The 14,099-nt window shown below is 35.8% G+C and overlaps 1 protein-coding gene across 1 annotated transcript in view; it reads left to right on the forward strand.

The window, feature by feature from the left end:
• The window catches only part of Arl1 (ADP ribosylation factor-like 1), a 128,704-nt gene that overhangs the window by 2,303 nt on the left and 112,302 nt on the right, over window positions 1-14,099 (forward strand). The window contains exon 2 of the mRNA XM_090386989.1: window positions 12,929-13,063. Coding sequence (XP_090243115.1) covers window positions 12,929-13,063 — 135 coding nt within the window. The remainder of the gene's footprint in view (window positions 1-12,928; window positions 13,064-14,099) is intronic.

Genomic DNA, 14,099 nt, shown 5'->3' on the forward strand with positions numbered 1-14,099 from the left:
GGAGGTAATGTGAAAAAAAGACATTGAACTGCTTGAAAGGGTCCAAAGCAGGGCATGGTTGAGACATGGTGAGATTGTCAAAAAGGCAACCATACAAAGAAAAGCTTCAGTTATATGGGCTACAGAGCTTGGCAACTGATCCCCTTAGCGAGGAGGAGAACATAATCGTTGGAATTACTGAAAAAATTCTATGGTGGGTTGTTGGCTCGCTGCAGGACAGAAAACAGAGGGTTATGATTAATGGATATTCTTTGGATTGGTGTAAAGTCAGAAGTGGGTTCCAGTCTTGGACCAGTGTTGTTTCTGAGTTTCATAAACAACATCAACAGTGGGATAGAAGAATTGAGAGGGTTAGTAAAATGAATGAAGGTGGAATTCTTTATAATAATAAAGAATTCCTGAACTAGGAGGCCATAGATTCAAATTATAGGGGAAGAGATTTAGACCAGATTATTGGAAGTTTTCTTTTAGCCACTGAGTTGTTGATTACTGGAACAAGTTGTCTCCACAGGTAGTTGAGGCTGACAGCTTGAAGAAATTCGAAGGTCAAATAGTTACCTACGTGAGGAGGGGAAACATGTAATTTGTATTTTTTTTTTAATCTTTTTGTGAACTGAACTGCAGCCATTATCAATCCATTGCAGGATGGAAACCTCCTCAATGATTCATGTTGAGGGAAATGGGCCATAATCTGCCACGCTGGTCCAATGCGGGTTGGCAGAGTGACTGTATTTAGCAGTAAGGGACTTGAACCGTGGTTTTCCCCACGAGCATGTGCTACTGCAATATTGCCCCTGACCACTCAGCTATGGAGGCCATTTTTTTTGGATGGTGCAGCAAAAGCATGTGGCTTCTGTGCACTATATTGCTAATACTGATAACTTGTATTAGTTCAGAACAATTAATGCTCCTAAAAATCAAATAACAACAAGTTCAAAACAAGTGATTGGAAACAACATAGCCTGATGTTATTGAAAGTACTGAGAAAGATTTTATTTAAACTAGCCAAAGAAAGAGCAATAGTTTCATTATTCACTACACAGATGAGTGATAAGTAGCCAAGTTGAAATTAAAATGAAAAAGATTTAAAAAATACAAATAGAAAATTTTTATGTCATTTTAATTCCCATACATACATGGAAGGGATATGAATTATAATTTATTTCTCTACATTTCTGTAGAGAAATTAATTTTAATGCATCCCTACAGTTAAAATTTAAAAATGAATTCGATTAAAATATTATTTATTTTTCTAGTTTTTATTAATATGTCAAATAAAAGCTTTAACATTAATAAAAACTAGAAAAATAATATTTTAGTGAAATTAATTTTCAATTTCTAACTTGAGATTAAAGTGACCCATTCCATAATTTTGATGTGCAATAATTTAGTCAGAGTGACTAATTACTCAGCAAAATGGGGGACACCGATTGCTTTGTTTCCTTAGATTGCCAGCTAGCTAGAGCCATCCCTGATCAGGTGCATATAAGAACTTCACATGGAGGCTCCTAAAGGAATTCATTTTAATATCTACACTCATTCCATAACATGGTTAAACTGGCTGGCTTTGAAGATATAAATTAGTATTAGTATTGGGAAATGATGTAAGAAAGTAAGCTTCTAAAGAATCGGCCAAAAAAAACCTCACACAACTTATCCATCCCCTCCCACCAATAATTGCTGGAAGTTTGTTCCAACAATCAACCACCTGTTGACTAAAGGCAAACTTCTACATATTATTCTGCAACAATCTTTCTTCAATTTGAATTTGTCTCTTCATGTGTGCAGTCTGAGCAATAGGGAAAATGCCATCATCATTGAAGTTACTCAATCAATTCAATGCCTTATAACCCCAGTCAGATCTCCTCATGTGTCTAGTCTTCAAGTGCTGTAATTTGCAGAACTGAAGCCTTCCTTGGTAAGACCACCCTTTTGCTCCCTTCACCAATCTCCTTACTAAAATGAAGTCTCCAAACCAGTATGTATGCACTACTCAAGATGCAGCCAAACCATTTCCTTGTACAATGGGATAATCACTTCCTTATCCTTCTAGCAAAATTCCTGTATATAATTGGCAAAACTTCATGAGCTATCCTGTCTGCACTGCTTGGAGAACTTTATATCTGACTGCACAATCACCCCTAAGTCTTTCATTTTCCACTACCCTGAATGTAGTACCACATAGTTGGTACTTTACTCTGAGATTACTAATACCCATAAGCAGTACTCTGCATTTGTCAATGTTAAACTTCAGTTGCCATTTTTTAGCTCATCTGTCTAATTTATCTATATCCTGTTGCAGTAGCATATTGTCATTACCAACATTAACCTTCCTGTGAACCTTTGTGTCATCTGTAAACTTGGACATTAAGCCAGGTATGCCTTCATCATTACCATTCATAAATATAGAAAACCACAATGGGCCAAACACTGGGGGACTCCACTAATAACATTACTCCACAAAGAGCAGTATCCACTGATTACCACAGGGCGTCTCCGTAGCCAGGTGGGAAGGAGCAGCAGTGTGTAGCACACGCTTCTTGATTAGACCGGGGTTCGAGCCTGTCACCACCAAATACGGAGGATGCGGAAAGGTCAAGGGAATGACCACCGCATATTCCCCGAGCAATAAGGCCTTAGTTGCTAATGCTCCTAAAAACCAAACAACTGATTACCACTCTGTCTTCTCCCACTCACCCATCCTTTTATCCAAAGCAGCAACTTGCCCCTAATGCTACGCTACTCCAGTTTGTCCAGCAGTCTTTTATGTGCGACAGTGTCAAAAGCTTTCCTGAAATCCAAGTATATGATATCAGAATTATTTTTTGCATTCAGTTCCTTTGTGACCACATCATATTATCCAATCAAATTGGTGAGACAAGATTTCCCCTTAACAAACCCATGCTGTGATCCTGCATTACTTCTTTTACAAGTGACTCCGTTATTTTCCCTGCCAGAAGTTAAACTAACAGGTCTATAATTACTCATATCACCATTTGATCCCTCTTTTTGAATTGGGGATGCATTCATACATCTCCATTCCACGGGGACCTGCCTTGAATCCAAAGATGCTCTCATAATTATAGCTTAGGGGTTGCATACTTCATTCACTGGAGATAATCCTATCCACCCCAGGTTCCTTTCTTATGTTTAACTTCAATTTTTAACTCAGTCCTTTTTCATCCACCTTGATATTCTCTTTGTGTAGTGCCTAAATAACCTGGACCTGATTGTGCAGGGTCTTAGAGATCCCATGCAAATTTCAGTTATGTTCTGCTCTTTGTCCATGCTGTCCATGCAGCCAAAACTGTCAGTGTACTATTCAACACCCTTCCTCTGAGTTGTGCTAATCATGCATGCATTTTTCAGAAATATGTTTCCCAATAGCAAAATAGACAAAAATATGACTGTGGAAGAACAAAAACAACATTGGGAATTTGCACAGATGGGGGGATGACATGAGAGTGATGGTTCTGAAAATTGGGCTATTTTTGATTTCTACAGTTGCCAGTAGTCAAAGTGATTGTGAGCCGAATCCAATTGTAATGAAAAAAAAAAAAAAAAAATCATTCAGTCGAAGCAGCTTGGTCTCAGTGCCAGCATTGGAAGGTGACTGAACAGAGTACAAAATTGAACATCATCTGAACAAGCTAAAAGCACATGAGATACCTTCCAAAACTGTCTGGCTTTTAGTATTGATAATGTGCCTAAAAACTAGACTAGTGAGCGTATTAAAAGACGAGCTTGAGCACTTACCTTCACAGAACGTGGAAGTGGGTATTTACCCACTTTCACAGGACGTGGAAAGGAAGAGTAGATTTAAATAATTTCAACCGATGTATGCAACCAAAGTAAAAAGATGTTTAATCATGAGTGTACACGTTGGCTGTCTTTGGTTAAATGGGTAACTAGAAGAGTGGTAACATTTCAAAGTCTGTTTAAGGAAGAGATTAGAAAGGTGAGAAAGTAATATAAGCACTTCTTAAGAGTTAGCAAATTGAAATGTACAAGTGATTACTAGTGAATAGCAGTGACAAATGTTCAAATCCAATGTGTTGGTTGTCTGATAGCACCAGGGGTTCCCCCATCTCCGCATGTTCAAATCTAGTTTGTGATCCAAAAGTTGTGAAAAAAGACAAATTGATGAATTCAAGAAAATGAGATCTTCTGACAAAAGCCAATCCTAAACAGGTCAACCAAGCTGATAATTATTGGCATGTTATCTTCACTAGAGAACGTCTGTTCGTTTTCATCTCTTGAATAAAGTAATTGCTTGTTTCTTTTAAGTGTAATGTCAGGATTTGAAAATCCAAATTTAGCCCTTCACTATTTTTCAAATCATCACACATTTCTAATTTTCCACTTCCATTTTGCATATTGATTACCATATCAGACTAAACAAGAAGGATGATTCTTGGATTTGTCATGTCATTTCTACCGCTAAAGCGAGTGTCTAAAACAAAAGGAGGAGATTCTGTTCTTTTGCAAAGTGTGGAAATACTTTATGGCCGCATATGACAATATGGTACAAATTCAATCATATAGTCACAAAATGATGCTCTTATAAATGCTTATGTAGCACAAATTTCATCAATTGACAGTTCATTTTCATTTTTTTTTTTTTTTTTTTTTTTTTTTTGTGGACAACTTTTCAGTACTTCTTGGTGCCATTAAAGATAAAGAAATAGATGTAGCAATAGACGTTTTGCAGCATCAGTTCTGTCAGTTTCAATGCGTGAACCTAGCAAATGCTTATTATGAAATAAGAAAAAAATTGTATGGTGATCCTTGGTTGGGAAACTGACCAGCAAGGAAGCTTGAAATATAACAAATTATTCCAAGTCATGCTTGACATTTTAAAAATTCCGCATCGTAGTGCTGAGTGTGCAAAAATATTCAGCAAGCAAGGTTAGAAAAGCAAAAACTGAGCTCAGGTCTACTCTTTCTGTTGAAGCTTTGGAAATGTTCCTGAGAGCCAAGTCTAGATAGCAGAGCCACCGTTATGAACAAAACTTGGACTTAACATTTCTGACAAGGGCAAAGTCTGCAACAGTATCTTTCTTGAAGTAATCAAAATCAGTAGTTGATGTCTAATAGAATATCCAAGGAGAGAGAAAAAGCTTAGGCAAGCTAATGTTTAAAAGAATAATGTTTTAAACAATTTGCCAGCTGTATTTTAATATAAAATGTGTATTTTGGCGGCGAAATTTAATTTCTAATACAGTGTGGACTTTTAAAAACCTCCTCCTGTTTTGGTTCAAAAACCTTATTTCCTCCTGCTTGCAAATTCCTGATCTCTAGCTTTTTGAAAGTTAAAAGTTGGCAGCTGTGATGGTCACTGATTAGATGGATTATGAGTTGATGGATTTTTCCCATTAGTTTGAAAAGAAGTTGAGGTAGCTTTGGAAATAACTGGAAGAAGAGATATTTCACCCTTTTTAGGAACTGACTGGTTATGAGCAAATGTCCATCTCAAGGAAAAACACCAGCAGAATAAAAGTGTAAAAGATGAAACAAATCAGGAGTAAGCTCTGAAGCACTGCCTTTAAGAACGTGGAGAGAAATTGACATCAAGATGTTAAAATTCTTCTAATGGTTTTCTGTTATGAAACTGTGGGAATTACTGAATGTAATGTGTTTGGTATTGGTAGATAATGGTGTACCAAGATTATTGATGAAAGAGCTACAGGAAAGTATGGTGCTTAGTTAGCTTCCTTTTTTTTTTAGATGAGGATGCAGTGGAACCATCAAGATGTAACAATAGTGGGAGCATGGATGGACAGAGGATGCATAGGATGATAACTTTAGTCATAGGCAGGAAGGCTTTACTTCCATATGGACAAGAGGGAAAGTTCCACCTACTTTTACCATCTTCAAAATTGGTTTTATTAATAACTTTTACAAGCTTTAATGAGCTATAATATAGGCAGCAAACGAAGCCAAAGATTAGGATGTAATTTAATTGCAATATGGTATTTCTTATTTTGAACAGCTTTAGCAATCGGAAAATCAATGTTAAGATAAAGGTTGAGAATATATTGCTGAATGAGAGAAATTAAAGATTTCACCCTACGAGAATAAGCTCACTGATTTATCTGACAAACATTAGAATCAGAAGGTTTAAAACAGTAGTCCAACCAAGACACAGAGAAATAAAAATCATGTATATCATCTGATTTTGCATTCTTGTATTGCCAAATGATGTAAAGCCGAGAATGGTCATGTGATAGACTCCATAGGAGAAGAGTGGCATAAAGAGCTTTGGTCTGAGATATCTAGAGACAGATAACACTTAATATATATATTTGAAGGATTTTTACTAAGGAAACTATCAAGAGTGCGAGTGTTATGTGGTTAGTATAGTCTGGTATCCTGCTATTAATATTGGCAATATGATGCAAGTATTGCTTGTACAGCATCAGCCAGAAAAATAAATAAATAAATATAATAATAAGTAAATAAAAATTTACCCACTTCATTTGCCCATTCATGCTAATAATTTGTCCAAACCTTTAAATTTATTCAAACCCTACTTCCACGACAATCAGTGGATGTTATTTCAACAATCACTCTTTGGCTGAATGCAAATTTCCATTAATCTATTCTGCAACCATCTCTTTACAGTTTAAATTTATGTCCCCCTTTATGGGTGTAATCTGTGAAAGAGTAATGATGCCACAGCATTTAAGGCATTATACACATCATTTAGATCACCTCTCAGGTGCCCAGTTTCAGCTTGTGTTTTACAAAATCAGGTGATCACACCAGTTGGGTGTAAGACAATTTATTATATGACAGTTCAGTGCATGAAAATTTAGTATATGTGACAAATTCTGTACATGACTTTGCACAGGGCAGTTTGGTGCACAAGGCAATTTGGTGTATGAGACAGTTTGGTGTATGACATTTCAATGCATGTGGAAGTTTTGTGAAAAACATTTGGTGGCTACAACAATTCAGTGCATGTGCAACAATTCAGTATGTCATATACAGACAAGAATTAAGAAAATAAATGAAGTAAAAGGTTTGGAAAACCAATAGAAATTTTTGTTACTTAGTAGGCATGCAGAAATTTAGAAAATAATAATAAAAAGGAAATAATTTATTTTTATGTCAGTTTATTTTGTGTAAAAGTATTCAGCCAATCTTACTAATAGTAAGATTGGCTGAATACTCACAGGTTGGAAATAGGTATGTGCCTGTTATCTTCAGCCTGACTGACTGTCCTATTTTGTAATATCTTTACAATATATGAACAGACAATCATGCTAAAGATAATAGGTGCAAGCTCAACCAATCCATGGTGCTATTTCAAGACTGCAGTGGTATCTGGGGTCCTTGGAGATGTGGTTGGTTTTGAGGACCCCCTTTCATTGGGAGCCCTCAGGTTTTATTTATCTGATTTTAATGAAATTTGGCAGGGCTTGACAAATCTTTCTAAAAGGGCCAAATATAAAATTACATGAAAATGTATCCACCAGAAGTGGCATTATTATGTACAGGCAGATGAACAAAGAAATAATAAGTGCCAAATTTCTATTGCTCCAATTTTAATGAAATATAAGAGAACTCGACAAATATTCCTGACAGAACCAATTATAAAATTTTATGAAAATCTATCCACCAGAAGGTAGGTAATTAGATGTGGACAAATGGATGGACATGGTGATGACAATAGATGTTTATGCATATATGCTAATGTACCTGAAAATGAAGGCGATTAGTGTGCTCTTTCAAAAATATGAACCGGTATGGTGATCATTAAATTAACCTTTACAGCACTGCATGTTAAAAGTTTGCATTTTCAGTCTTGCTTTGCCATATGCTGAATTCTCACAAAATTAACTAAATTGCCACAGCTACCAATTGTCTTTCACCAAATTGTCACACAGCAAAATGTCATGCACCAAATTGTCTTGTACACCAAACTCACATATTGAATTATCGTACATACTGAATTGTCGTGCACCAAATTGATGCCTAAGTTGCTGATGCACCAACAAATTTAACAACAACAACAACAACCAAATTGATGTGGATCCTTCCAACAGAACCGTGTCCTTAAAATGAGGTGGTTTTTCCTGTATCAATATTCCAGATGGCGTAACCAGTGCTTTATACATTGGGATTAATCACCTAAAGAGGTGATTGTTAATGTATTGTTGACAGAACCCCATGGGCTGTTCTAGCAGCCTGTTTGGACTGCCCAAAGACTTTCTTGCCAGAATTCATTACCCTTAGATCTTGTTCCTTATCAAAAGTAGCAATAAACATAAAAATAGTAGTAGTAGTATTGGCATATGATGCAGGAAAGCAAGTGTATGAGCTTATGCGGCATCAGCCAAAAAAAAAAAAAAAAAAAATTTTACAAAACAATTCCCTCTAAATGTTTGTCCAGTTCCTCCTTAAATTTATTTAACCTATCAACTTCCACAACGACAGATGGAAGTTTGTTCCAGCAATTAACCACCCGCTGGCTAAAGGCAAATTTCCGTACATCTATTCTACATCTCTTTCCTCAATTTGAATTTATGCCCCCTTAGGTTCGTAATCTGAACAAGTGGAAGAATCCCATCAGAATTCAGCATGCTTAACCCATTCAGGGCCTTATACACCTCAATCAGATCACCCCGCAGGTGCCTAGTCTCCAGCCACTGCAATTTGCAGAACGTCAGCCTCTCTTGGTAAGAAGATCCCTTCATTTCCCTCACCAATCTTGTTGCCCTTCTTTGTATACGCTCAAGCAAATCTACATCCTTCCTAAAATGAGGCCTCCAGACCTGTACACAGTACAGGCGTGCCTTGATTAACACGATTAATTCATCCCACGAGCGCATCGCGGAAACGCGTTAATCGAATATAATAACCAATAGGAAAATTATAATTGGTCCTTGACCTTCTGGAATGTCCATAAAGAATTTTAAAAATACCTTTTAAATAACTTTTTAACTGTATATAATAAATGATAATGAAAATAATTATGGAATTAAATGTTTATTGCATAAAACAGCGGTTCTTAAACTGTGCGCCGCGGAATATTTTAAATTTTCGAGGGAAACACAGCGATACTCGACATCTGTCAGACACCGTGCGAACTACTAGCTCGAGGTAGTTCACTGTTTCAGCATTTCTTATTAAGTTGTTTGGACCTAATTACTAAACGAAACTGTTAGGTATTTCTTTTGGTCTGGGTGCACCTTGAAAAAATTACTGAGACATTAAAGTCGCCGTGAACCTAGAAACTTTGAGAACCTCTCACATAAAATACACAATGAAGAAATTACTGTTGCGGAAATATTTGAACAGTGTTGACTTTCTCTTTTCCTCAATCAATTTCCGATAGCCGACAACAATCTTCTCTGGGCCCTGGCGAAATAAATATCGCAGAGAACATCAAACCTTTTGTTTGAGGTTCTATGCGATACAAAAGATTTCATCTAATTCTTTTACCGTTATCTCCTTCGCGGTAACATTTTCATTTGGCTCATTTAAAAATTTGAATTTTTACGTGCAAGTCTGCATTGACTTTATTAGCAGGAGACAAACACGTCTTCTTCCGATGGTTGATGGAACACACCAAGGCAGGCAGCAGGCAAACGTTTGTTTATTGACTGTACGACTCGCAGTAAGCTTAATGCGCGATTCAAATCTTTTTCAACTATAATAAAAAAAATATTATAATAAAAAAAAATATCGCGTTAACTGGAAATTTGCATCGTGTAAAGTGAAAAGTGGTATCATTTTTCAAATAGCGTTAACTGAATATCGCTTTAATCGAACTCGCATTATGCGAGGCCTAGCTGTACTCAAGGCATGGCCTGACCATTGCTTTATACAGAGGGACAATTACCTCCTTTTCCATGCTAGCAAAATTCCTGTACATCATTGACAAAATCCCAAGGCCTGCCCTGGCAGCCTGTCTGCATTGCTCAGAAAACTTCATATCTGAGTGCACAATTACTCCCAGATCTTTTTCATTTTCTACCACCTTAAGTGTAGTACCACACAGTTGGTATGTTTCTCTGGGGTAAATGGACAAGCTTTGTGTAAGGTCAGGCCTGAAGATCTAGGTGAAATTTCCAAAAGTTAGTCACCAGTTGGGGGGGGGATGCAAAAAAGATCTCAAACAGCCATTACATAGTAAATTCCAGTCATGTCATCAGGTGAAAATAATAGCGTTTTCCTCACTTCTGAGCATCAAATTTATATCAAATATATGTTAAGTTAAATAGAAATGATATAATAATTATTATCAGTATACCAAGACAACACAAATCAAAAAAGGGCAAGTACTAATAAATTACTGGGTCATTTCCCAAGTTATGAATGTGACTTACATTCAGAACTCTGCAAACAAAACTCCATAATCAAATAAAGTGAGTATGCTTAACTACATTTGCTTTTCGATTATGGGGATGATTCTGCCCCGGCTGAATATCCGTGCTAAAGTTTGTGTTTTTTCAACTTAGACACAAATACTCATTATCCACAGTTCTACCTAAGTTGCTAATATCTTTTGAAATTGTATATGTATTTTGTCTGAATAGCCAGAATATGCTATTCACAATTTGGCATAGATTTGCTAATAGAGGCTGTCCACTAGTTGATGAGAAGCCATTATCCCCAAAATGGCTATCCCAGATTTTTAAATATATAGTGGATTCACCTGTTCAGGTGATGCCATACAGTTCAAAAATAATCAGCAACTTAGGCAGAACTGTGGATAACAGAATTTGTCTCTAGGTTGAACATAAGCTCAAGCCTTAACACTGAGTACTCAGTCTTGCTCTTCACTTGGAGAAGAATGATCCTCATAATCAAAATCAGTAAAGCAAATGAATTTAATATTGTTTGATATCAGCAATTGCATTGAAATATTCTTCTGCAGTCCCATATTATTAAACCTCCATGAGATAAACATAATTTTTTCACAAATCAACAAGCTTCCTTGATATTCCTTGATAAATTGAAAAAAAAAGTAAGTTTTCTGTGTTGATGTTGAACAAGAAACTAAATACAAAATGCTCTCTGAGCAACTTTAATTTTTGAGTTATCCTAATGAAACATGATTTGTTAGACAATTATTATTCTTCTTCGCATTCCTTGAACCAATAAGATTTGTTCTGTACAATAATGTTCTCAATAGTAATTCCTGTACTAAGATTCATTGTACTACATTCTTATTAAAAGTCATGCCGATCCTTGGGAGATACAGACCCACTGCTCGATTTAGGCATGTGGGGTTGCTGGTGCACATATTTTTAGAGGCTTTGTCCAATGTTTGCCCTGTGCACAGGCTTGAAGAGTACATAATATGAATAAGATACAAAAGCATGGAGATAGAAAAAAATAAGATTTAAATGCAGTAAATAAAAACAGCAATAATCACCAGTAATTTCATTGTTCTAGCCATCCAACCTGTGACCCATTAAGGGCCCTGGAGCAACTGTGCCACTATCTCAGTAAATCTGGCCTTGTACAGACCATGGTGATTGTAAAACAAAGGACTAATAGTTCATGTTCACAGCCACTAGAGTGCTCTGTAAAATACTGGTTGACATGGCAACTGTAATTCAATGAGTATTATGAATAATAGTGGAAGCTACACTATCTCCACCACTTGGGTCTGTGTAATTAGAAAATTGAATCAAGATTCAGTTAGGAAAATTAAATCACCACGGAAAATTATTTTACTATTAGGAAAGTTATTCATGTTTTTTTTTTTTTTTTTTACCAAGAGTAACTTCAACCTAGTTTTTTAAATTTTTGCAATTCTCCAGGTTCACACGGTTAATATTAGTATTCGTAATGGCAAATTATGTCAGAAAGCATGTTTATACAGCATCAGCAAAAAAAAAAAAACCTTTCTACATTACCTATCCATCCCCTCCAATAGTTTGTCTAACTCTTCCTAGAAACAACTGTTTGGAACAATTGCTCCAATTTATTCAAACTGCCTGCTGGCTGAAGACAAACTTTTGCACATTTATCATGCAACCATCCTTGCCCATTCTGCATTTTATGCCCCCTGATGTGTATAATCTGAGCAGGAGGAAGGGCCATCAGCGCACTGGTTTGCTCAATCCATTCAATCAAGCCTTAACAGACTATCAGATCACTTCTCAAGTACCTAGTCTCCAGATGCTGCATTTTGCAGACCTGAAGCCTTTCTTGGTAAGAGCACCCTTTTCTTACCCGTCACCCAGTCAGTTGCCCTTCTCTGCACACATTCCATCAGATCCATATCCTTCCTAAAATGAGGTCTACAGACCTGTATGCAGTACTCAAGCTATGGCCTAACCATTGCCTTATACAATGGAATAGTCACCTCCTTATCCAAGCTAGCAAAATTCCTGTATATCATTGGACAACCCATATGAATTAACCTGGCAGCCTGTCTTTAGAGATTAACAGTCTATTCTGTACAGAAGTTAAACATAAAATAAATCTGATGTAGTATTATTGCCTATTTACTTTTATTTCATTTCTGCGTAAACTAGTGATGCTGTGCAAAAACTGAAGTCATATTTGGAATCAACATACCCAAATTCATAAAAATTGGAAAATTTCATTTGATATTAGACTGGACAAATCAAATTTTAAGAAAATAAATGTGCAAACAAAAATTTTTTCCATGCACACAATTTAAAAATTAAGAATTTTTAAAAATTAATTTCTCATAAACTGAATGCTACCAACAAAATTTTTATCATGCATTCATATCTTATGGATGTCTACTACTGTTCCAAATCTCAGCTAAATATGAAATGCTGATCACTGGTCGAGTTGACGACTTGACTTAGAATGGGTCCTATATGGGGCTCCAAAAGAAGGGGCACTTAATAATATTTGACTAGTTTTATTTACAGGCTTTATTTATTTAATTTTTTAAAATTAAACTAGTATGTTTTATTTTGTTTTTTATCAGGAGGATTGCTAAGTTATTTCAGAAGTCTTCTTGGTAGCCGTGAAATGAGAATTCTAATTCTTGGTTTGGACGGTGCTGGGAAAACTACTATTTTATATAGGTTACAAGTTGGAGAAGTGGTTACTACAATTCCAAGTGGGTAAATCATGCAACATATTATACAACTTTATATGTAAGGGATGCTTTAAAAAAAAGTTACCACTATTGTAGTAAGATAAGCAAAATTTAATGTTAGGTTTATTACTTATATTAAAATTGGTTCATAATCTAAGTTATTGTAGATTATGAAGCATTATACTCATGTTTGGCGAAGTGGATGCCACTGGCACAATTGCACTTGATTCTGCAGTAGTAGGCTCCATGCTTACAATAAAACTTACGATTTTTTTAAAAGAACATTTGTATTTAAGAAAATATTTCTTATATGATTATAAAGGTACTATCATGAACTAATTTTTTACCATCAGTTTTAAAATCGGAGACCAAGGGTGATCTTTTCTTAAAGATTAATTAAAGAAATTTTCTAGATAAATATTTTAATTTTTGCCTTCAATTTTTATTAAAAGATATACAGAAAAACTTTCTATAAATATAAAATACACACACAGAAATAGAAAAAATAATATAAGAAGATGCAAGGAAATAGAAGAAGAAATAGAATCATGTTCATTTATGAAACAAAATTTGCGTGATCCTGGAAACAGTCATGCATAGCTGTTTTCAGATCCACCTATTTCACATTTATTGCTTGCACTATTGATTTCAAGATGATCATTTTGAAAATGTTAGGCATACTATTTGGATGATGGTAGAAAATGGGAAAGAATGGAAGCAGCACAAAGTCAAGCCAATTTGCCATGTGGTTTATTGTGACTCAGTGAATTCAAACAATCAACCATTTGCTGACTGACGACAAACATCTACACATCTATCCTGCAAAGATCCTTCCTCAGTTTGAATTTATGCCCCCTCACAAGTGTAGTCTGAGCAAGAGGAAGAATGCCATCAGTGTTGAGAAATCCATTCAAAGCCTTAAACAACTAAATCAGATCAATTGCAGGTGCCTAGTCTCCAGATGCTGCACTTTTCAGAACTGAAGCCTTTCTTGGTAACACCGTGCTTGTTTGTTACCCTCACCAATTTGGTTGCCCTTCTTTGCACTCATTCTAGC

Source organism: Mastigoproctus giganteus, chromosome 12 (genome assembly GCF_048544385.1).
Source record: "Mastigoproctus giganteus isolate SK-2022 chromosome 12, ASM4854438v1, whole genome shotgun sequence".
In the NCBI taxonomy this organism is placed as follows: Eukaryota; Metazoa; Arthropoda; class Arachnida; order Uropygi; family Thelyphonidae; genus Mastigoproctus; species Mastigoproctus giganteus.